Source organism: Drosophila hydei, unplaced genomic scaffold (genome assembly GCF_003285905.1).
Source record: "Drosophila hydei strain 15085-1641.00,03,60 unplaced genomic scaffold, DhydRS2 tig00000355-arrow-arrow-pilon, whole genome shotgun sequence".
Classification (NCBI taxonomy): Eukaryota; Metazoa; Arthropoda; class Insecta; order Diptera; family Drosophilidae; genus Drosophila; species Drosophila hydei.
Window position 1 is genome coordinate 36,549 of NW_022045715.1, and position 21,843 is coordinate 58,391.

General features: G+C 40.2%; 6 protein-coding genes across 10 annotated transcripts; 3 read left to right on the forward strand and 3 right to left on the reverse strand.

Annotated features, from left to right (window-relative positions):
- Positions 1–1,215: 1,215 nt before the first annotated feature.
- LOC111597371 (kinesin-like protein Klp10A) lies at positions 1,216–13,906 on the reverse strand. Of its 4 annotated transcripts, none has more exons than XM_030224092.1 (5): positions 13,533–13,906; positions 8,065–9,410; positions 5,585–5,831; positions 4,735–5,520; positions 1,216–1,545 (listed from the first exon to the last, which is right to left on the reverse strand). In XM_030224092.1, exons 2-5 carry the CDS (start codon positions 9,192–9,194, stop codon positions 1,228–1,230), a joined length of 2,481 nt encoding a protein of 826 aa, XP_030079952.1. In that variant the 5' UTR covers positions 9,195–9,410; positions 13,533–13,906; the 3' UTR covers positions 1,216–1,227. The 4 variants fall into 4 exon arrangements, with proteins under 4 accessions (XP_030079952.1, XP_023167796.1, XP_030079951.1 ...); XM_023312028.2 differs by lacking the exon at positions 13,533–13,906 and adding an exon at positions 10,782–10,992; XM_030224091.1 differs by lacking the exon at positions 13,533–13,906 and adding an exon at positions 9,553–9,677.
- Positions 11,310–13,448, forward strand: LOC111597372 (probable serine/threonine-protein kinase MARK-A). Of its 2 annotated transcripts, none has more exons than XM_023312029.2 (2): positions 11,310–11,461; positions 11,532–13,448. In XM_023312029.2, the coding sequence occupies exon 2, from the start codon at positions 11,560–11,562 to the stop codon at positions 12,439–12,441; it is 882 nt and encodes a 293-aa protein (XP_023167797.1). In that variant the 5' UTR covers positions 11,310–11,461; positions 11,532–11,559; the 3' UTR covers positions 12,442–13,448. The 2 variants fall into 2 exon arrangements, with proteins under 2 accessions (XP_023167797.1, XP_023167798.1); XM_023312030.2 differs by having other exon boundaries at positions 11,535–13,448.
- An 84-nt stretch (positions 13,907–13,990) lies between the features above and the next one.
- LOC111597373 (U-scoloptoxin(16)-Sm2a) lies at positions 13,991–14,477 on the reverse strand. The gene is made up of 3 exons (XM_030224094.1): positions 14,377–14,477; positions 14,209–14,314; positions 13,991–14,145 (listed from the first exon to the last, which is right to left on the reverse strand). Exons 1-3 carry the CDS (start codon positions 14,441–14,443, stop codon positions 14,037–14,039), a joined length of 282 nt encoding a protein of 93 aa, XP_030079954.1. The 5' UTR covers positions 14,444–14,477; the 3' UTR covers positions 13,991–14,036.
- An 890-nt stretch (positions 14,478–15,367) lies between these two features.
- Positions 15,368–16,463, reverse strand: LOC111597352. The gene is made up of 3 exons (XM_023311999.2): positions 16,301–16,463; positions 16,105–16,237; positions 15,368–15,552 (listed from the first exon to the last, which is right to left on the reverse strand). Exons 1-3 carry the CDS (start codon positions 16,404–16,406, stop codon positions 15,450–15,452), a joined length of 342 nt encoding a protein of 113 aa, XP_023167767.1. The 5' UTR covers positions 16,407–16,463; the 3' UTR covers positions 15,368–15,449.
- Positions 16,464–18,695: 2,232 nt separating this feature from the next.
- Positions 18,696–19,597, forward strand: LOC111597264. The gene is made up of 3 exons (XM_023311877.1): positions 18,696–18,900; positions 18,952–19,084; positions 19,477–19,597. Exons 1-3 carry the CDS (start codon positions 18,774–18,776, stop codon positions 19,595–19,597), a joined length of 381 nt encoding a protein of 126 aa, XP_023167645.1. The 5' UTR covers positions 18,696–18,773.
- A 1,427-nt stretch (positions 19,598–21,024) lies between these two features.
- On the forward strand, positions 21,025–21,786 carry LOC111597265. The gene is made up of 3 exons (XM_023311878.2): positions 21,025–21,137; positions 21,209–21,371; positions 21,446–21,786. Exons 1-3 carry the CDS (start codon positions 21,071–21,073, stop codon positions 21,525–21,527), a joined length of 312 nt encoding a protein of 103 aa, XP_023167646.1. The 5' UTR covers positions 21,025–21,070; the 3' UTR covers positions 21,528–21,786.
- Positions 21,787–21,843: the final 57 nt, after the last annotated feature.

Sequence of the window (21,843 nt, forward strand, 5' to 3'; positions counted from 1 at the left end):
TAGAGAGAGTTACAATAGGGTTTTTTTTCATAGATAAGCTGAAGATCGACTGGAAAAATTGACGTCTTCGTAAATTCTTTGCAACTAAAACTAAGACAAAAAAAAAGGAAATTAAATATATGTTAAAAAAAAATAAAGTTGACATAAATTGTTTTTTGTTTATGTTTAATTGAAGTAACAAATATTTTTTAGCAATACGTAAATTGGTTTTGGTGCGATTTGTTATTTTTAAATAAATTAATACAAATTAAATACAGTTTGTGGCCATTTTTTTGTTGTTTTTTGTTGCTTTTTTTTTTTAAATAAATACAATGTGTAATTATTAAATAGTTGTAAAATGTAATCAGACAGCAGGAAAATTAATGAATGGAATCTCATATTAGGAAATGTTCACTTTTAGTATTATTTTATATATATATATTTATATTTATAGTTATATTTATATTATTTATATATATTTGCTTTTGTTTTTCTTTTTTTTTTTTGTGTATAAAATAAATGTCTTTTTCTCGGACACCAAACTGATAGAGTAAAAAAACACATCTTGCATTTTGTTCTAGTTGTTGTTGCTGCTGTTGTAATATATAAACTGTGCATATTTAATATATGATATTTATTTATGTGTGTGTTCGTGTGCGTGTGTGTGTGTGTGAGGGAGAGCGCGTGCAAAATGTATTCAAAGAGCGAGCGAAAGAAACGATGAACCAAATACTGCTGCTGGCTGTCCTGGTTGCAGCGCGTCTTCGTTAAGTGTGCAGTGTTGCATAACGCGTGAAGTCTTTAACGTTTATTCAAATGAATGCAAAATTCGATTTTCGACTTTAAAAGTATTTTTTTGTTTTCTTTTTATTATTGTTGTTGATGTTGATGTTGATGTTGATGTTGTTGTGCAGTTGAAACAATGCCCCAAAATTTCAAATAATTTAAAAAAAATTAAAATGGAACGAAAACAAAAATGTCTGTTTTGCAGCTATGAAAGGTTGCTTTAGTTAACGGGGGTGTGTGTGTGTATGTGTGTAGGTGTGTGTGCCTATTTAACAACTACATATGCCAGCTAGAATATTTAATGACTAAAATTTGGAAAACAAATTAATTCGGGGCGTTACAAAGTTGCGAAAAAAACACAGAAATAAAAATACTTAAAAAACTGGCATAGCAATTGACTCCTTTTGTTATTGTTGTTGTTATTGTTGCTGCTGCTGTTCGGTGTATCTGTTGGTGCTGTGTTTAACGCTTGTTGGTTGGCTTAAAGTTACAGGACAACATCTCCTCCTTGGCCAACTTGGCACGATATTCGGCCATCATATCGCGACACTGTATGGCAATATCTAATAGAGTCGAGAACATTGTCTCGCCCCGCTTACAATACGCATCCTGATCGTAATCCACGTAATTGGTTAAGTCGTACAAGGCCTTCGACTCGGCTAGGAAAGTCTCCAAAGTGGCGTTCACGCTGCGATGATACTCAACGACCATCTCCTCGGTCTGTTGCAGATCATCGATCGCCTGATGCTGTACGATCAGCTCCTCCGACATTTCATGTTCCTGCAAAATCCATTTAACAAGCGATATTGATATACAGATGATAGACAGATATACACATATATTGGAATGCAACTAGCTCTATCTCAAATTGAACTAGAACTAAGCCTTAAGGATGAAATGAATGCCAATCTTTTCGGTTTATCATAATCGAAACATTTTATTTAACATTCGCTGCATAAAGAAATATATATATATATATATATATATATATATATATATGTATATCGAGTATATATATATATATATATATATATATATTCAGATTTGGGTCAGACTTTTGTTGGGCTCTGCTTGTGCGCTTGTTCCCCCTCCAGAATTTTGAATGGATTAGCTTAAACTGCTATATAAAATAGATATATATATATATATATATATATATGTATATATATATATATATATATATATGTATATATATATATATATATGAATATGTGTGACACACATCTGTGTATATATACATATACATATATAAATATATATTATATATATATATATACATATATATATACATACTAGATCACCCAATTTTGTTGTATGCCTTTGCTATTATTATCTCTATTTACATACACACATATCAAGAGGTGGTGATGGTGCTGGCAGACAGATATATATATATATGTATATATATATACATACGCATGGATACATATATATATATATAGATAGAGATAGTTCGATAGTTATTAACGTCGTGCGGCTGAGCTGCGTGGCAGTTGAAGATGAAGCATCGGCTTAAGCGGCTTAGCGCGGCTTCGTATCTAGCGATAGAAAGGCAATTATGAGAGTGGGCAAGAGGAAGAGGAAGAGGAAGGAGAAGGGGAAGGGAAAGAGGTACAGACAGAGCTGCGCCTAGCCTAGGCTAATCTTCAAGAGGCGTTTGCAGTGACAAGCGGACGCGACATGTCTAAATGGAAACTAATTTTACAGAGATGAATGCATCTACACACACACAGGCACACACACGCACACACACACACATCCTCTAGGGCTGCAGATGTCCAGCGTATTCGCGCACCAAAAGCTGCCGCTCCAGTGTTGGAAAGTTGCACAAAGTCACGGTGTCGGTGCGATTGATGCGATACCTCCAGGCATTCGGCTCCTTGTCGCTGTCGGCGAACTGCGGCGGCGGCGGCACCACTTCGTCCAGCGGCAGCCACTGCGGCAGCAGCGTGCGTGTCGCCGCAGCCAATTCGCGCATTTCGGCCCGGCTGCGCTCGCTGGCGCGCCGATCACGCTGCAGCTTCTGGCGATAGCGCTGCCCGGCCGGACGCAGCAGCTGAAAGTCCCGCGGCGCCGCCTGCTGCAGCAGCGGCACAAAGAAACTGTCCGGCGTATCGTGAGCACGGCGTGGCTGGGTCAGCACCTGCACCGAGCCAATGGCAGCCGGCTGAGCGTAGTCCAGATCTGGACTGTGTTCCCTTGGCTTCCTCGCGGCTGGCGGCTTCTTGGTCGACTGCTTGGCATAAACCTCGTAGCTGCGACAGCATTTTGGCTTGGCTTCTCGCACGCAGCTCGACTGCTGCCTGCTGTTGATGTTTTTGTTTTGGCTGCTGCTGCTGGCTGCAGCCACTGCTGCTCCTGCACAGCTGCGTCCGTAGATCCTGGCTGCCTGTTTGCTGGCGTCCACGCCGGTCCTCGTATTTCGTTTAGTGCCCCGTGCGGCAGCCGCGGCAGCTGCATCTGCTGCACTACGACGCTGCTTGGCTGCGGCTGCTGCAGCTGCCGCACGGACCACCTCCAGGCCTGGCTGCTGTGGCACTTGCGTCTTCCTGCCAGCATCGAGCACCTTTACATTGCCGGACCTCACTCCAGCTCCAGCTCCAGCTCCTGCACCAGTTCCAGCTCGTCCAGACTGAAGCGTTAGCATGCGATTGCTGTTGCCGCCAGGCTGCAGCGGGCCGTGGGGCAACTTCGTCTTGGCCGTGCGCTGCATTTGGTGGCGTTGTCCACACACACACGCACGCACGCAATTTTTCTCACACACGCACACAGGAGGAATATAAAGTTAGCTGAAGAACTCGAATTCCTAACGCACAATTCCAAAGAGAACGAGAGAGAGCAAGAGAAAGCAAGAGAGGAAGAGAGCTGATGCTATAAACTTGCTAAAATATGTCGACTAACTGACGACTGAACTACATATATAAGATCTTTCAGTTTCCTTATGACACATTTGGCTAACTAGATTGGCTAAGAAACACAATTCAGAACAATTCCAGCTAGATTTGGAGCCCGCTGAATGCGCCATCTGGCGGCTAGCACAAGTACTTTCCAAATGAACAGCAATGAAAGCTACAAGAGAAGATCATAGCACTAACTAGACTCGTGTCATATAGCATTGGGATAGACTAAGACGCCATCTGGCGGAAATTTGTAAATTCGTATGTCGCTTAATTAGAGATCGATCAATTAAATATATATATATATATATCCACAAGGTAACATAACTCCAGAGTTCTATCAATACAATACTCAAAGAACTGCCACGCCATCTGGCGGAAATTGTTAGTAATTTCATTAATTCAATGAAGCGCGTTTACCTGGGATGGGATATCAGGTATTACTGTACAATTAGCGTTCTATTTAAGAAATGTTTTTCTAAAAAATATTCAATCAATTAATACGCCATCTGGCGGCAAATTGGCGAATTTAAAAGACGATTCCAGCCGGTTTCTAAGCTTTTCTTAACAGGGAAAACTGCATAAAGATATGCCATCTGGCGTTAATAAAATGTAAGAGGAATATAAAATATAAGTCAACAAGAAAAATGTGGGTCTAGCAGGAGTTTCGATTCTATGAATCGTTCAATAGACTGTGACGCCATCTGGCGGAAATTTAAAAATTTCAATGAGTTGGATTCTAGCATTTATAGATCTAAAATGTTTTAAGTCAAGCTTTCTATATACTATAGCCGAAACTATAACAATACTATGAAATATATAATACGAGTGTCACGCCATCTGGCGGGCATTAGTGAGACTTAGCAATAGATACACAGTTAACATAGGGAACTGATCAACTAGAATTGGGCTTCAAATATCACATATTCCTAATACAATTCGCTTATGCTTAATATCTAAATATATATACAGTAAAGAATGAAGAAGAAGCAGCTAACAGGGGGCATGCAAGTCGGCCAGGCCGCCAGCTGGTTTCACAAAATTTGAATAGACTTTGGAAGGGAATACTTACGCTCAGCGAACTAAGCATGGCCAGATCCATGTTGGCTCCATTTCCGTTCTTGCTGTTGTTGTTGTTGTTGTTGTGGCCGCGCTGCAGCGACTGCTGATGATGGTGATGATGATGGGACGAGTGCTGGGCCAGATTAACAACGCCATGGTCGGCCAATTGCTGCTCCTCCACCTCCTCTTCATCGTCCATGTCGATGGGCTCACAGTCGCCATGCCCGATCTCGGCGACATCCTTGACCACCAGCTCCTTGACGCGATCCGCATAGCGTAACGTGTTCAGCGTATGCTCGCAGCTGCTCAAGCCCGGCGATATCATGGCAATCATGCACGTCTTACTCTTCTCGCCAATGAACGAGTCGCGCAGCACCTGCGTCAGCTTCGAGACGCGAAATGGTAAGTGCGCCGACTGTTTGCCCAGCGCACGGATGCACTCCTTCAATGCCAGCAGAGATTTATTGATTTCGGCACCCTCCATGCGGGTCTGACGGTCCGCCGATGATGTGTCCACACCACGCTCATTGCCCGCCAGGTCGATGAATGAGAATTTGCCATGGATTTTGCTGCTGCCCATGGGACGCAAGACAATTTGGAATACGGCATGCGAACGCGATGAATTTGAATTGGCCGACGTCTGGCCGGATGTTCGCGCCGCATTGCCGTGCTGGATGAGTTTCAGTACCTCCTCGACGCTGTCGACCACCTTCTCGGTTAGGCCAACGACTTGTACCTGTTGCTTGCCATCCTCCAAGACGCGCAGCTTTTGCTTATCGGCCAGCAAATCAAAGACCTGTCCCGAAGCAATTTCAAATGTATTAACATCCAGATCTGTTAGAGATTCGAAATGTGCTCACCTTGCCACTGTATATTTCAAAGAAACTGGCCGAAACGACCAAATTCAGTGAGCGATAACGGGGTCCATTGAGTGTGACGAAGACATCCTTGGCAGCCATTGCGTAGATGCCATTCTTGCAATCCTGCACCTTGCCATTGAATTCACCTCCCATCGTGTGTGTTTTTCCCGATCCAGTCTGTCCGTAAGCAAAGCACGTGGCCATACCCCCCTCGAAAATTGTCTTTACTAAAGGTTTAGCGGTGTATCTGAGTAATAGAGGTAAGCGTCGAGATGTTTTAGTATAATTATATATATTTTTCATTCAATATTAATTAATAATTCATTTAATTCAAAAAATATATATGATTAGAGAACGTTCAACATGTTTTGACTTCGTTGAGTTCATTAAGTTCATATTAAACTCTAGCCAAGCATACATCGTAATCAAAAAGCTGTCGCCTACAATATACTATTAAGTCTGCCTTCGTCAAGTTATATTCGTTAAGTCTGCGTAAAGCTTGCTCTGCATAAACTAATCCTGTGATCTACAATTTATAAAGCTGAAAGAATTTGATCTACATTTCGTTCAATTAGAATCCAATTGAAACAACAATTAATGGAATATGATATATATGAATATACCTCTAAAATCATTTGTATTGGAAACAGAGTGTGATGTTTTAAGCAATGAAAAACAATCCATTAAGCAATCGATACTATTAACAAGTTGTTAATTGGAAAATATATGATTTCTATTCCATGATAATGTTATCAATACTACGAATTGAAGGCCTTGCGAATTTATGCTATTCTTCAATTTAAGCTACAAGAAGGTTATTATAGTTAAGTAGAAACTAACTATAATCAATAATTATATTTATATAATACAATATCGTAATGTGGTTTGTGGCTATAATTAAATAATTAATATATTTGCACACGCATAAACAGCTGCATGAGCCTATGCACACACAGCTTTGCTTATCAAATTCGATGATTAAATTTCCCCGTTGTTTAGTTACGTGGCGCAGCAGTTTTTAGTGCCATTGACTCATGCGCAAAAAGCCGGAAGGAAGCAGCATTAGAAATGTGAGCCAAAGGCAGAGGCGGCGGCAGTCGAAGCAGCAGCAACCTAAAACACATTTAATCCGCCCAGGAGCGACAGGGACAGCGAGAGATACCGAGTAAGAAATGAGCTTCAATTCATTCACTTGTGAAAAAAATGCTACGGCGACGGTTACTTTTTGAAATGAGAAAGATAAAAAGAAAACAAAAAGAACACCAAGTAAATGTATGTGTAGCTGACTGCGCAATACGCTGTCCAGCAATTGATACAATAGCAACGCAGTAATATGCGAATCAATTCTGAAGCAACCCAATATGCCCTGTCCCGTGTCCAGTTGCTTTGCTCACCTCTTCGATGAGAAATCAAAGCTGAGACGCGGCCAAGTTCATTGAGGCGAATTTAAACGAAACGAAACACAAAACGAATGACCGAGCGAGCGGGCAAATGGACAGACGGACAGACTAAACAGATGGAGCCGCCTTTTGCGTTTAGTCATACATACAACAACGAGAAGAAATACTACAACAACAACAACAGCAAGATTGGCACAACTTGGCTATTTCGGGAGCGAACGGTTTAACTTTGCGCGCCTCTAAACAAGTGTGTGTAAGTGTGCGTGCGCGTGTGCATGTGTGTGACACGTTTGCATGTGTGTGTATCGCTCTGTGAGTCAGTTGCTGTTGCTATTGAGCTGAACTTGTGCGCATTTCATGTGTCGCCAACGCAACAACAATAACAAGAACAACTACAGTTACAATAAGAAGAACGCACAGCTGTTCAAAATACTTGCCATCTGCTAGACAAGGACAGCCTCAGGACAAAGCGAGACATCACATATGCTAACCTCAGAGCAAAAGCAAATAATTTCGCAGATCAAGCGAAATCTGTTTTCATATCTGAACTCGTATATGATTAATCAATGGAAATTTTGTATATCAGAGGGAATTCGAGATGGTTTCTATGGCAACCATATGTGCTGCTATATTGAATCCGATGCGCCAGAAAGTTACATGTATATCTCTTTCAATTGAATGAGAAACTTTGGCATGGAAACGCATATGTCAGACAATTGCAACAAGATGTTCAAAACTTATTGTAAATATTATCACCTACCTATGTTGTCTGAGGCTTAAATGAAAATTAGTTTATCTTTAAATAAAACAAATTATATAAAAAATTTTAACAACTTACAAATATTTAACCTTCATTATCATATAATAATAAGCTTGAACTAAAGCCATTTGAAGTCTCTATTGTAGGAATTTTATCTAGGCATTGAATTCATATATAATATAAAACAATCTATGAAAAAAACCTCAAAATAAATGATTTAAATTGAAAAGCTCAGAATATGGCATACTATATACTCTATATATATATTGCTGATATATATACGTATATATAAATTTATATGGTATGGATTCGGTACTCACTTGTAGACCATAGCATTGTCGCATGTGTCGTTGAAAGCGTAGTCGAATCGGAATTTGTGATTCTCGAGGAATTTGGTTAGATCGACTTTGTTGCGCGGTTCGTGGACCATGAGCATATCCTTGCGAGGCACGGATATGACGTCGATCTCCTTGCGATTTAGCTCCTTGCGGCTGAGCGGACGCTTGCGCACACAAACCGTTATTTGATGATCGTCGACCACCTGACCATCGAGGAGCGGCACAAATTCCAGGGTATTTTGGTATTCGCGTATCATTTGCGCCGTCTCCCAATTGGGATTGCCCGGATCCTGGTTCATTAGGGCTACCTTCTCCTCTTTGATCTCCGCCTGTCGGGCGCGACGCTTCTCTCGGTTCTCCTTCAGCCGTTCCACCTCCTTCAAGGCGTGACTGCGTCGAGCGCCCGCTGCAGCTGCCGTCGAATTATTTGAATTGTTTGTTGTGTTCGCTGATGCTGCCGCTGCTGCGGCTGCTGCGGCGGCCGCTGTTGTTCCTGTTATTGATGTTCGCTCATTCATAATGTTGTTGCTGTTGTTGCTGCTGGACACCGCCGATGCGATGCGCGTCTGTGCATTGCTATTGAGCTGCATGTGCGCATAGCGTGGCCGCATCATCCCGCTGCCTGCGGCCCCGACGCTGCTGCTGTTGTTGCTAATGGCGGCCACAGAGGCGGCGGTCATATTGCCAACGCTCTGACTGTTGCCCAATTGTGAACCCAGCTCACGATTGCTCGTCTCACTGATCTTGTTCAGCTGTGTGCCGGTCATGGTCATTCGCGCCGTTGAGCTGCCACCGCTACTGCCGCCGCCGCCACCACCGATGCCGCCAATGGCCGATTGTGTGGGATTGCGAGACAGATTGTTGGGGGCCGTTGCCTGCTTTTTGGGCTCTGGGGCTGTGTGATGCATTTCATTCGGATCGCCCATGGTCAGATCTGGATTCAAAGAGAGTATGGCTTCCAGCTCAACCTCCTTGCCCTTCGTCTCGCCTCGCTCATACCACTCCACGGTGATGCAGCGTGCCGATGGATTCAATTTGGATACAACAGCCCCATGGACGCGGCCATCGGTGCGTTTGATTTTAACGCTCTGCCCAATGTTGATCATATCCATTGATGATGTTATTATTGTTGTGGTTGATGGTGTTTTTTTTTGTTTTTCTGTATTTAATACTTGCTCAGGCTTAGAAAGACCTCGCTTGGATTTAGAGATGTTGCTGTTGCTTGTTGTTGTTGTTGTTTATGTTGAATCAAACCCAAATCCAGATCCTGATCCGTGTTGTGTTGTGTGTGTGTGTGTGTCCCCCTCTCACTCACTCTCTCTCTTTCTCTATAATTGTAAAAATACATATTGATATTAACAAATATTTACACACATACATATATATATATATAAATAAATATATAGATACACATGCAAATAAAATCGTATTTATATATTAAAATATATAACTTGATCGGAGTCCCGTTACCGTTTGCCGTTCACAAGCTGTTTCATATACGAAATATCAATTTTAAAAACCAATTATAAATTTTCTAATTTTAATTTTTTTATTTTGCCTGTCTTCTGTGTTCGGTCGTACAAAAGTCTGTAAGTGAGGCAAATTGTCAAATGGCGTTTGCTGCGCGCTGCTCCACTGACAGTGCAGTCAACGCTTACTCACATCAACAAAAAGTTTTTTGCTGCTACTGCTGCCTGGTTTCCAACAACAATAACAACAATAAACTAAAAATCAAATAACAACGTTCGAAATGCTAGAGCGAGACAGCAATATATCAAAAATGGCTGCTGCTGTTGCTGTTTGCCGCCTTGCTGCTACCGCTGCTACGGAATGACGACTACTGCTTTGGCTTTGGCTTTGGCGTTGGCTTCTTCTATGTCGAGGTCGCAAAATAAACGGCGTCGCTCAGCGTGCCTTTGCATGTGTATATGTGTGTGCGTGCTCACACAAAATTCAAATGTCCAACTGTCGCTTCGCTATCGATAACAGCAACAAAATCAAACATATGCATTTTCGCATATACACACAGATTTATAGATTATATATATATATGTATCAATAAATGTGCAGCGACGCGCTGCTAGGCTTTGCCCAATTGTGATTTGTGCGCCGATTTTATTTTTGCATGCATTTAGAGCGGCGTTGTGCAACACTGTTAACGTATGCGGCACATAGCGACAGTGACACAAACTCACACGCACCACATACATATGTAACTTGCACACTTCCACACACACACACATGCAGGCATGCCTGCATATATGCATATAAGGCGCGTGTAAAAGTGCCAAAAACACTCAAAACAGCCGCTAATCAATGCCAGCAGCTTTACGTTGTTAATTACACATACATACATACATATAAATGTATGTCTTGTTACGCTGTTGTTGCGGCCACAGCAGCAGCAGTAGCTTTACGTCATGCAGTAGCTGACGGCTGCGGCTCCCACATAGAAAAACATTCGTATTCGCACACATACATATTGACAGCAGCGAAAGACATTGGCTTCACAGGCTATCAGGGCTTTCATGCACATGCACATGCACATACATACATACACATACATATATATATACACATACACAACATATCTTTCATATACGCGGAAATGAAATTGTAATTTTGCAAAACTTCTGCTATTTCTGAGACGGCGGCGGCGGATGGCGTTGCACCTAATACAACGTGTAATATACGCTCACCTCGACACACTCGCTGATTTGAACACACGCGCTGCTTCGTCTTCAAAACTATTTAATAGCACAATCCATAAAATTACTAAAAGGAGTTTTTTAAAATATTTTTTGGAGTTAATCACAACTAGATATCACAAGAGTGTGTTCGAAATAAATTTACAAAGCGACCAGATGTCAACAACAGAATTTTAGTTCAGAGTTTGCTTCGCCATTGTTTTTTTTTTTTCTTTCTCTTCTTTTAGTGCCAGCCAGTCATTGCATGTATTTTACAGCACTGGCGCGCCGACACACACGACTGTCCGTTAGAATCAAATAAATATATAAAATACATACTACTCAAAAGTTAGCATTATTCTTGAAAATTGAATTTCAAGTACTTAAAAGTAATGTTTGCAACTATAATCTTTCTTTATGTATACATAAGTCGATTCAACTAACTTTTAGCGCAACAGCTGCTTAGCGAAACGCCTAGTATGTTTTGGTATTTTTCGACTTTTTGTGGAATGACAAGTGCATACACGAATAGATATCGATAAGCCGATAGCAGAAAATACTAACCCTGTGGACAAGTTTGTTTGTGGTGGTTGCAATAGATTTGTTTGTGCGTAGAAAGCGTAAATTATTGCAACGAAAATCGTAAAACTTGTGCACAACTTAAAACGCGTGTAATTTGCAAATCGTACACGGTTAGTACTAACTGAGATTTAATAAATGTCATTCAATACCAATTGATTGACACTTGCCAAATACCAATAGCAGCAGCAGCACCACCAGAAGCAGAAGAATGGACATCATGGACATACAGGCTGTCGAATCGAAGCTAAGTGACGTCACAGTGACACCAATACCGCGGTCACAGGTGCAAAACTTTTATAACTACCAGCAGCAGCGCGAGCAGCGTGAACAACAGCCCCAAATCCAAATATCTGCTATTCATCATTCGCGCAGCGGCGCCAACGCCGGCGGTGGCAGCGCTGCCAGCAACAGTGACTATGCGAACAGCAGCAGCGCTGTCAGCAGCGGCAGCAAACGTGACCGAAATGCATCGAGCAGCGCAGCAGCCACTGCAGCGGCAGCGGCTGCCGTTGCCGCATTGCAATATTCGCCGCAATTTCTTCAGGCACAGCTCGCGCTGCTGCAGAAGCAATCGAACACCACTGCCACGCCGTCCGCATCGTCTGCCGCAGCAGCAGCAGCGGCGGCCTTATCCCTGGCCAACATTGCAGCGGCCACCAATGGACGCAATCTATCCAGCACGAGCAGCAGCAACAGCAACAACAATAGCAGCAATAACAGCAACAATAACAGCAATGGAAACGGTAATGGGAATGCTGTAAGCCTTAATCTTGGTCTGAATCTCACACAATCCCAGCTAAAATATCCGCCACCATCCACATCGCCGGTGGTGGTAACAACACAAACATCGGCCAACATCACCACGCCACTGACCTCCACTGCCAATTTGCCGACAGCAGGCAGCATCGGTAGCAATGGACTGAGCAAGTACGCCCAGTTGCTGGCCGTGATTGAGGAGATGGGCCGTGATATACGGCCGACCTACACGGGATCGCGCAGCTCGACGGAGCGGCTGAAGCGTGGCATTGTGCATGCCAGGATTTTGGTGCGTGAGTGCCTCATGGAAACGGAGCGCGCGGCACGGCAATGAGAAGAGGAGTGCGGCGTGCCGCAGCTGAAGTCACCCGATTAAGCTCTACACTACACTACACTACAAAAAAAAGAAAAAACACTACACAGCACTACACAAGACACGCACGCGACATGGGCATGGTGAAAAGGAATCTAGCATTTAAGTGTGACCAGACTATTATTATTTTTTTCCTTTCCCTTTCTGATTTGCGCTACAATTTCAAGGACTGAACGATTCTTGAAAGCTGTTCCTAATGACACAGAACATTTTCTACGAATGCGTAGGCAAATGCCGAAGTGTCTATAGCAAGTGCGATCCGTAACTAAATCGGCTTCAAAGACAGCATTCTTAAGGTCGTCGATATTTTGGCTATGATATTGCTTTCACTATGCCTGCTAAAAAGTAACGAGACACGAGTAACGAGTTATCAGTTGCGCTCGTTAACTTACAAATTATGCTTTCATTGATTTATAAAGTATATTATTATTATTATTATTATATTATAACTTTTCATTATTAAACAATAGCGAATTCTACGAGCTTCTTACTTTTTTCTTAACTTTTATTTTGCTTCATTTCTACAAAGCTGGCAAATCGGTTGCCGTCGGACCATAGTTAAAAAATGTTTAGACTAGCTCAGGTTATATATGTGTATGTTATATATAATATACAATATATATGTAGGTATATGTATGCATATGTATGTGGATGTATACAGATACGAAGCGGGCCACAAATAGCTTCACATTTTCTAATATATATATATATATTCTTATGCATAAGTCTAGGCTAAGTTTCCTGCGTATTTGTGTGTTCCAAACGTTGATGTTGTACAGCTTTAAATAGGACACTCTAAATACATACGTATGTACATCAGGACAAATTGCACAGATATTTTAGATATAGATGCCTATATATACATATATACATTTGTTATATAGAATTTGGATCTGTCTGCAAATCACATTTAAATACAGATATATCTATATACGAGCATATGTATAAGTTCAAGCGTGTATACCAAACAGAAAATCGAATAAACTGATTTTTTTGGTTTTTATAAAACAAAACAAAAGAAGCAATATATACAAATATATCTTTCAATTTACCTTTATGGATTGCGCTTAATACATACTTTTCAGGTATAATTTTAATGTAAATATTATTTATTTTGTTAAAAATCAAAAAAAAATCACGGTTACAAATTTAAAAATTAGTTCTGTTCTTGTTAAAAGAAATGTCAAAAGCAATTTACGTTACGAATTTAAAAAAAGAAGCAAATGAAGCTTCGACAATTGGCGCAAAGCGTGCTGCCAGATCGGTATTTATTTTTTAGTATGTTCCGATTTATTCAAAATGACATTTAGATAGATGTAATGAACGGAGAAGTATCGAAACTGGACAAAAACTTATCGAAAAGTTGTCATCTGGAGTAAGGCGCTCTAACGATAGTTAGTGTCGCGATATTTTTTGGTATATTTCTGTTGGCAGCAAAATAACTTATCGAGGTGTGGTAATCGTTGCGAAGCGTGTTGCCAGACCCATTGATTACTTAAACATTTTAAAATGAATATTATATATCCTTTATTGGGCTTTTTGTTAATGCTTAGGCATTATAATCGCAGATTCTGCTCACAATCGAAGTAGGGACAGCATTTGGGAAACGGCTGTGTGGCATCCTCGACCAGCTTGCAGGGCTTTAGGCTGGCCAGCGACGGGCAGCTATCGAGACAAAACATATTTTATAGGGTATACAAAAAAAGTTAAGTTGAACAGTTGGCTTACGTCTTGGCTGTAAGGGCACCGCCGGTATGACAAGTGTACTCGGTGCAGCGTCCGGGCGGCGAATACCTCTGACCCACCTTCAAATTTTGCCCGCCAAATGCGCAATCTGCAAGAATTGATTCCAATTAGAATGCTGACATCCTCTCCAGACGCCCAGCCACGCCTTACCGCCCAGCACCAACAACGAGTGGGCGCCCAGCACCACAATAAGCAGCACAACTGTCTCCGTCTTCATGTTAGCAAATCTCGAACTGAAACTGTTTTCTCTGCCCCAAAGCAATGGCAATTATATAGCTCTATGGCTATCAGCTCTACATAGTGTCTAGTTTATCAGATCGATTGGCGCTGCTGCTGACCTGTGCGACGATTCCGCAGAGGTCGGCCGAGTCACTGATAGAGTCGATTGCAGCTGAAAACTAATTTTTGAAACGTTTTTATGTCTATTATATATTAATATATAGTATGTAGGGAAGCCACCTGTCGGCACAATTTGGCAATTCAGTTACAGTTACTCGACCCAAGTGCCTTTGAATCGGATGACTATATCCCATAGCATCAGTTCAAGTATATGCGCCCATAGAAATATTTTTACAAAGCGAATCATTCCAATTGGACTTCTTCTGTACGATCAGATCAGATCAACGATCATATATGCGTATATCTATCTATCTATCTATCTATTTTTGTACCCATTTCTGTGTCCGCTTTGAGTGTTTCCCAACTAATCTCAAGCGAGCTTTACACTCAATTTTACCCAATTGCCCGCGTTGTCCGTTACACATCTAATCAGACAATAAAACGCCAATTGGAAGAGGCAACCGCTTGTCACTTAACTTTAAGTTAAATGTGTCAATTCAATTTACATGTAATTTTTTTACCTGATCCAATTAGAGCATATGCAATCTGATAACCAATTGGAACATACTAATTTAAATATTAATATATCCGTATTTACTGAAGGTAACGTAAAAAACTTGTGATTAGATAATTTACATATATTCCAGTTGCTTGTCAATCCAACTAGAATGTGTCTACCTCAACTCTTATTAGCCAAACTAACTGTGAAATAGGAAAACCCCAATTAACACTGTATTGCAATCCAATTGGAACACGCTCAAAGAATTGTAATTCGATTCTGTCCAATCCGAGCAATAAATCCAGTTAGCATATTCAGAAATCCGTCTATGTTGAGTATAAAAGTGTTTTTATATTAATATATATACAATCTCCAATTGGATAAATCATTTAGTTGGACAGACGCGCGTGGCACAGCAATCCGGATAAGGCTTGGTATAGTCGTTGGGCGTGAAATGACAGCCATCGGCCAACTGCATGCGGTCGCAACTGCAGATATAGATATAGATATAGATATAGATATAGATATAGATATAGATTATAGAATAGATATAGATATAGATATAGAAATATAGCTATAGATCTAGATATAAGATATAGATATAGATATAGCATATAGATAATAAGATTATAGATATAGATATATAGATATAGATTATAGATATAGATATTAGATATAGATTATTGAGATATAGATAGATAATAAGTATAGCTATAGATTAGATATAGATCTAGATATAGATAAATGCATATAGATATAGATATAGATATAGATATAGATATAGATATAGATATAGATATAGATATAGATATAGATATAGATATAGATATAGATATAGATATAGATATAGATATAGATATAGATATAGATATAGATATAGATATAGATATAGATATAGATATAGATATAGATATAGATATAGATATAGATATAGATATAGATATAGATATAGATATAGATATAGATATAGATATAGATATAGATATAGATATAGATATAGATATAGATATAGATATAGATATAGATATAGATATACTTACTGCTTAATCATGAGCACGTAGTCCTCCCGGCAATACACCTGAGCGCAAAAGTCAAATTGATCGACGGGAAAGACGGTTCCATTGCGAGGCACAGCCAACTCCAGTTCCGCATAGAAGCAGTGCTCGGATAGCGCTTGATGGGATATAGAAACATATATATGTTATATGAGATATATTCTATGTATTCTATACTCACTTGGATGCTTCGTGTTGCCACGATACTGCGTGCTGAAGCCCTGCAGCGCTTCTGCTAGCATTAGCCATATTCCAATTAGAATCCAACTCACTTCCAGCTTGCGCATCGTAAAGTTCCAGCTGAGCAGCGACTCGCTTCTGGGCACCGTCGCTTTGTAAGGCAACAGATGTGACACTGAGCATCACAAGCTCAACTTATCAGCTCTTTAAATTGTGTTTTTTTTTTTTGCTTCCCGTTTTAATTTGTCTGTTGTTCTCCGACTTTTGTTTGTCTGTCGTATATATTCTGATATATATGTAGTGCATAGCACAACATTGTTTAGTCTCGTAGTACTCACTGGGTGTTGGCCTATTGGCTATGCCGTGGTGTTTGTTTAACTCTTTAGAAGCAGCTTCTTTTGGTTTATGGAGAGTATTGAGAGGGGGAGAGAAGAGAGGGAAAGGCGAGGAGGAGAGTTGAAGAGGGAGAGAGAGAGAGAGGAAGCGAAAGCAGAGACATAGAATTACATATAGAGACTCACAGCAAGCGAAACTAACAGAGAGAGAGAGAGAGAGAGAGAGAGAGAGAAAGAGCACGGATAGAGCTGGAGACATTCAGAGACATCCGAAAAGATGTAGAAATGAATGTCAAACAAAGAGAGAGAGAGTAAGAAACTCAGAGATACAAATTGAGAGAGAGAGATTTAAAGAGAGAAACAAAGATATATAGAATGAGAAAGGCTGATTGAGAGAGAGAGATTTACATATGAATCTGAGTGATCTTAGCTTTATCGCTATGCATCGATTATTATATATATGTAAATTCTTGTATTACTATTTCTATTATCTCTCTCTCTCTCTCTCTCTCTTTCTCTCTCAGTCTATAACACTCTCAAGTTTACTCACTTTCGATTTAAAGTGCATAGAACTTTCGTTAAGTTCGCGTTTCATTAACTTTTTTGCCGTTAACACAATTAACGCTACCTATACTATATATTTAGATATATATATATATCTATCTATATATATGCATTCACATTGTTCGGGTGATAAATGGCTACAAATCATACAATAAGTTTGAGCCATGTTTCTATTCTCTCATCGAGCTGTTATTAAAGACGGATTTCCCATGTTGTTGTTGCTGTTTGAAGTCCGTTGGAATTGGGGTATATTGGTTTTTGGGCAAACGTTGCAACAGGCCTTGGCCTTATATAAATATCTATAGCTAAATACCAATTTAGAGCTGCCTTCATTTCTGTTTTCTTATTTAAATTTCAGCTCTGGCTTCGACTCCAATAAAAATTTCGGATTTCAAGGCCAGAATAGTTTGCTCAATGCCCATTTGCACTTGGAAATCCCATTCAAAATTTAATAATAAAATTTAAATAAAATTTAATATATATATAAATAAGACTGATAAGATTTTTTTGAGCCTACCACAGCAACTGGGTCAGCAGTAGTGCAGCCATTTTAGCCTTTTTTTCGTCACAGCCATTTTGGCTTTAAATTATTTCTATGCAAATTTTCTTACAGATATTTATCCTTTTTATCTAAGCATGCTTAAAGTACTTTCGAGCTGTCGCACCGTAACAGGGTATCTGCTAGTCGAGCATACCCATAAGCTTATCTCTAGCTTACTTTTATATATCTACCTTTTTAGTGTTGCTTTATAATTACGAGAGTCGACTTAAGAATCTTTTCTAACTTTTAACAGGGTATCTGCTAGTCGAGCATGCCCACTTACTTGGCTCTAGCTTAGTTAAATATAGTAGTTATCTTTCAGCTTACTACTTTACAGCAACAGTCAATGCTTAGACTTGTCAACTTTTTACAGGGTATCTGCTAGTCAAGCATCCCCATTCATTCATCTCTAGCCAGCTCTTATTTAGTAGGTAGCCAATTGTCTTGCTTTGCAATCAACCAGTGCTGATTTCAGATGCCAGTTCCTTTTAACAGGGTATCTGCTAGTTGGTCATGCCCGCTAATTTAGCTCCTGCGCAGCTTAGTATACAAGGTAAGTTTAAGTTGTGCTTTTGAGGCCTCCCATAAGCTCCCTCCACTCTGCCTGTGAAGCAGGCAGGGTATCTGCTAGTCGAGCATGCCCACTAGCTGACTCCAAGTATTTACTCTTTCAAGTAGTATATTTAGTTGATTTGTTTGCACGCCCACGCCCCCGCTGCAATGGACTCTCGCTTTCAGGGCTGGCGGCTTGGGCTTAATTAATGCAAACTAGATCAAAAGCAAAAAAGTGACAAAAGAAAGACAAAAGCTGAAGCATGTGCCCCATATTCAGATACAGATACAGTTACAGTTACAGATACAGATACAGATACAGATACAGATACAGCTGAGCTTTATTAATTAATTTTATATAAAAGCAACAACAATTAATTGCAATTGACTCAGTCGCACGTTCGGCGTCCGCTGAACAACTTTATCCTCGCCTCTTTGCTTCAGCTTTGTGTTTGCTTCTTCTTCTTCTTCTTCTCTTTGCCATGTTAATACCCCTAAGATCGGGATTGGGCATTGGCTACTATGGAGTGCCCATGCTGCTGCTGCTGGCCTTGCTCTATGCGCACGTTGCTGCCGATCTCGGATATCGCGCCAATGCCGTGCATCCAGGTGAGAGAGGGAGAGTGTGTGAGAGAGACGGAACTAATAATATCTGCTCAGATTACCCGGGACAATGCTACTTTGATGAATTGAAGCAGCCCATACCCAAGTATCAGTCATATAAGCCCATCAATCGCGAGGGTCACTGCAAGTCCTTCTTCTGTCGACCGGACTATGTGCTAGAGATTGGCTAGTAAGTCTCTGATATGTAAATAGATAAATATATATATATATATATATATATATAGTCATACTCCATATCTCATACTATACAAATATATATACTTCCCGTAACCTCTAGTTAGAGTCATCTCTAGGCATATTCATATCCAATATCATCTCCTTCACGCATCATACCTTTCATTTCTTGACCACGATTTATAGCTCTACTATAACTCAACTATATATTTTCAGTATATATATCTACATTTCCTCTTCATAACACCTCTAAAAGATATACCTAGTAAACACTTTAACTAATGTACCCAAACTTCATTGACTTCTCTCTCTCTTTCTCTCTCTCTCTCTGTATCTCTCTCCCTCTCTGAGTTACTCTTTACTATATGCTCCACATTCTATCCACAGTTGCGGTCGACATAATCTGGTACCCACGAAGAACTGTAAAATTGACTCTGATATGCGTCGCATTTTTCCACATTGCTGCCCCAAGCTGATCTGCCAGAAACCGGATTCCAATGATATATAGCTTTTATATGGTTATATAAATATATATATATATATATATATATATATATACATATTTTACTCCTACAAATACTTTAAAATAAATTTCTTAAAATAATTATTTTCGATTATCAAATATATATATATATATATGAGTTTTGGAACTATTTCCCTGACAAATCAGATATATTCGTGGCACAAAATATATGCTCAGAACATACTTCTCTCATTCTATATGTGCTCTAAGATCTTATAAAATTGACAAAGGGTAACCTATGCAACTCATGGGCTCTGATCTATTGTCGGCTCTTCCCGAAGTCCGTACGTTAAAGAGAAATGTTTGCATCAGTCGCCCATGCCCAGGCCCATGCCATCGGCTATGGACCCCCCTGAAAGCCAGCTCTATTTATCTATAACTCGAAAGTAGTTCAAGTATTCCTCATTCAATTAGTGTTTATGGACTGCACTTCTAAGCTTTTTAAGGGCAACTCGGCAGCTCAGTGGAATGTACAAAAAAAAACTTTAAACGCAATTAACTCAATCAGAACTTTGGGGTCCGAGCCGGGGCCGTGCATCAGCCGAGGGGGCCGCAGAGGAAGCCTACTAAATAGTGAACAATTAAACAATTCAACTGCGAATTGTGCCGGCGAATCAGAGCCAGAGAACCAACGGCCTAATATTTCCAATGCGCTGCAAACCGGCTCGAATTTATTCACGGGTTCGAATCATAAGACTGGAATCTGTTACAAGATTTCGAGCATAATATAAACAGTAAATATTGAAATACAAATGGAGCTACTATAAAAACAGACTCAAAATATATAAGGTCTGGGATTTGAACCATACTTTTTTTTTTTTTTTTTTTTTTTTGTTATTTTTATTTTTAATATTTTTAGCGCTAAGTTATGAAAGTGCTCTTAAAGTTTTATCAATTTTCTGGTTAGAATCCCAAATACTTTTTCAGGTTAGATTAAAAGTAAAAAAAAAATAATTTTTAGAAATATGGAAAATGTCAAATCAAATTTAAAGTGAAAAAAAAATCAATATTCGAATTCTAGTAAGAAATAGAAATTTATAATTAATTATAATTTATAATTAGAATCAAATTTTGAGAGGTAAATTGAAATCTTTGGGGTTCGAGTCCGCATAGAGCTGCGAAGTAAATGCGTAGCAATCGACTTTGAGTGCGCAGGTTCGAGCTGTGCTAAAATATATTTTATGAATTGCTCATATCAAATACTTAATTGATTCGAAATCGATTGCCAGTGGGATTAGAATTTTTGTACTCTACTCATAGCATAAGCTGGAAGCTTTCTGTAGCGCACATTGCGAGTCTCGAATGCCCCAGCTGGAAAGCGTTTTTTTTTTTTCGTGTCTGTTTTGCAAATTAGAATTGTAAATTTGCGCATCAGTTGCTGAACTTAGTTGGGGGTATATATAGCAAACAGGTTGAGCCGATGGGGCTTAGTCGATCCGAAGATCTAATAAACAAAAGATGCGTCACATCTGGACAATAGTTGGGCTGGTGCTGCTGATGCTGCAGATGCTGATGTCGCACAAACGTGAGACGCCTGTTTGAGCTGTTTGATCCGAGCACATCGAACTAATGGATATTGCTCCTCTTTCTCTACAGTAAGCGAGCCCGTTTGCACGTACCGCAACGCCGAGGACGAGACGGTGTTCCTCAAGTATTTGCCGCTGCTGAAGAAGGGACAGGATTACGTCGATTTCGGCAAGGAGGGCAAGTGCCTGAAGCGCGCCATCTGCTCGGACACGTTCAAGACAGTCGTCGAGGAGTGAGTACAGACTAATAGATATATCTATAGACACATATGTCCAGTGCCTAGAACTAACCTGAGTGATTCAACAGATGCAGCGACCAGAAAGTCACCTGCCACAACAAGCAGCGCTACACCGGCGTCTTTCCCGCCTGCTGCGTCAAGTGTCCCTAGACAGACCGCAGCGCCGGCAAGTCTACATCAATCAATCTATTATTAATCAATCAAGTTATCAATCTGCAGCTAGACAATAGCAATTGTGCTTAGCGCTAAACAGAAATATACAATAAACGTTTTCTTTTATCATTCAAAGTGCGCTGGCAATTTCTTTCGAACAGGCAATCAAGCTCCATCAGTCAATCAGGCGACAACTGAACCTAGTGCTAAACGAAATATGTGTATGGGTTATACAAGTGACGTGTTTGCTGTTAAAAGTGCTCCGACTATTGCTGTCAATCAATCAGGCAACAACTAAACTCAGGCGAGGACT

Excerpts from the sequence above, each read along its gene's own strand:
- LOC111597372 (XM_023312029.2), top strand. The coding sequence starts at position 11,560 with ATGGACATCATGGACATACAGGCTGTCGAATCGAAGCTAAGTGACGTC.
- LOC111597352 (XM_023311999.2), bottom strand. The coding sequence starts at position 16,406 with ATGCGCAAGCTGGAAGTGAGTTGGATTCTAATTGGAATATGGCTAATG. Across the intron at positions 16,238-16,300 it reads TGGCAACACGAAGCATCCAA|CGCTATCCGAGCACTGCTTC; the intron begins GTGAGTATAGAA and ends TATCCCATCAAG. Across the intron at positions 15,553-16,104 it reads TACGTGCTCATGATTAAGCA|TTGCGACCGCATGCAGTTGG; the intron begins GTAAGTATATCT and ends CTATATCTGCAG.
- LOC111597373 (XM_030224094.1), bottom strand. The coding sequence starts at position 14,443 with ATGAAGACGGAGACAGTTGTGCTGCTTATTGTGGTGCTGGGCGCCCAC. Across the intron at positions 14,315-14,376 it reads CTCGTTGTTGGTGCTGGGCG|ATTGCGCATTTGGCGGGCAA; the intron begins GTAAGGCGTGGC and ends CAATTCTTGCAG. Across the intron at positions 14,146-14,208 it reads GGTGCCCTTACAGCCAAGAC|CTGCCCGTCGCTGGCCAGCC; the intron begins GTAAGCCAACTG and ends TTGTCTCGATAG.
- LOC111597264 (XM_023311877.1), top strand. The coding sequence starts at position 18,774 with ATGTTAATACCCCTAAGATCGGGATTGGGCATTGGCTACTATGGAGTG. Across the intron at positions 18,901-18,951 it reads CGCCAATGCCGTGCATCCAG|ATTACCCGGGACAATGCTAC; the intron begins GTGAGAGAGGGA and ends ATATCTGCTCAG. Across the intron at positions 19,085-19,476 it reads TATGTGCTAGAGATTGGCTA|TTGCGGTCGACATAATCTGG; the intron begins GTAAGTCTCTGA and ends TTCTATCCACAG.
- LOC111597371 (XM_030224092.1), bottom strand. The coding sequence starts at position 9,194 with ATGGATATGATCAACATTGGGCAGAGCGTTAAAATCAAACGCACCGAT. Across the intron at positions 5,832-8,064 it reads GACAATGCTATGGTCTACAA|ATACACCGCTAAACCTTTAG; the intron begins GTGAGTACCGAA and ends TCTATTACTCAG. Across the intron at positions 1,546-4,734 it reads CCATGCTTAGTTCGCTGAGC|GAACATGAAATGTCGGAGGA; the intron begins GTAAGTATTCCC and ends TGGATTTTGCAG.
- LOC111597265 (XM_023311878.2), top strand. The coding sequence starts at position 21,071 with ATGCGTCACATCTGGACAATAGTTGGGCTGGTGCTGCTGATGCTGCAG. Across the intron at positions 21,138-21,208 it reads GATGCTGATGTCGCACAAAC|TAAGCGAGCCCGTTTGCACG; the intron begins GTGAGACGCCTG and ends CTTTCTCTACAG. Across the intron at positions 21,372-21,445 it reads TTCAAGACAGTCGTCGAGGA|ATGCAGCGACCAGAAAGTCA; the intron begins GTGAGTACAGAC and ends GTGATTCAACAG.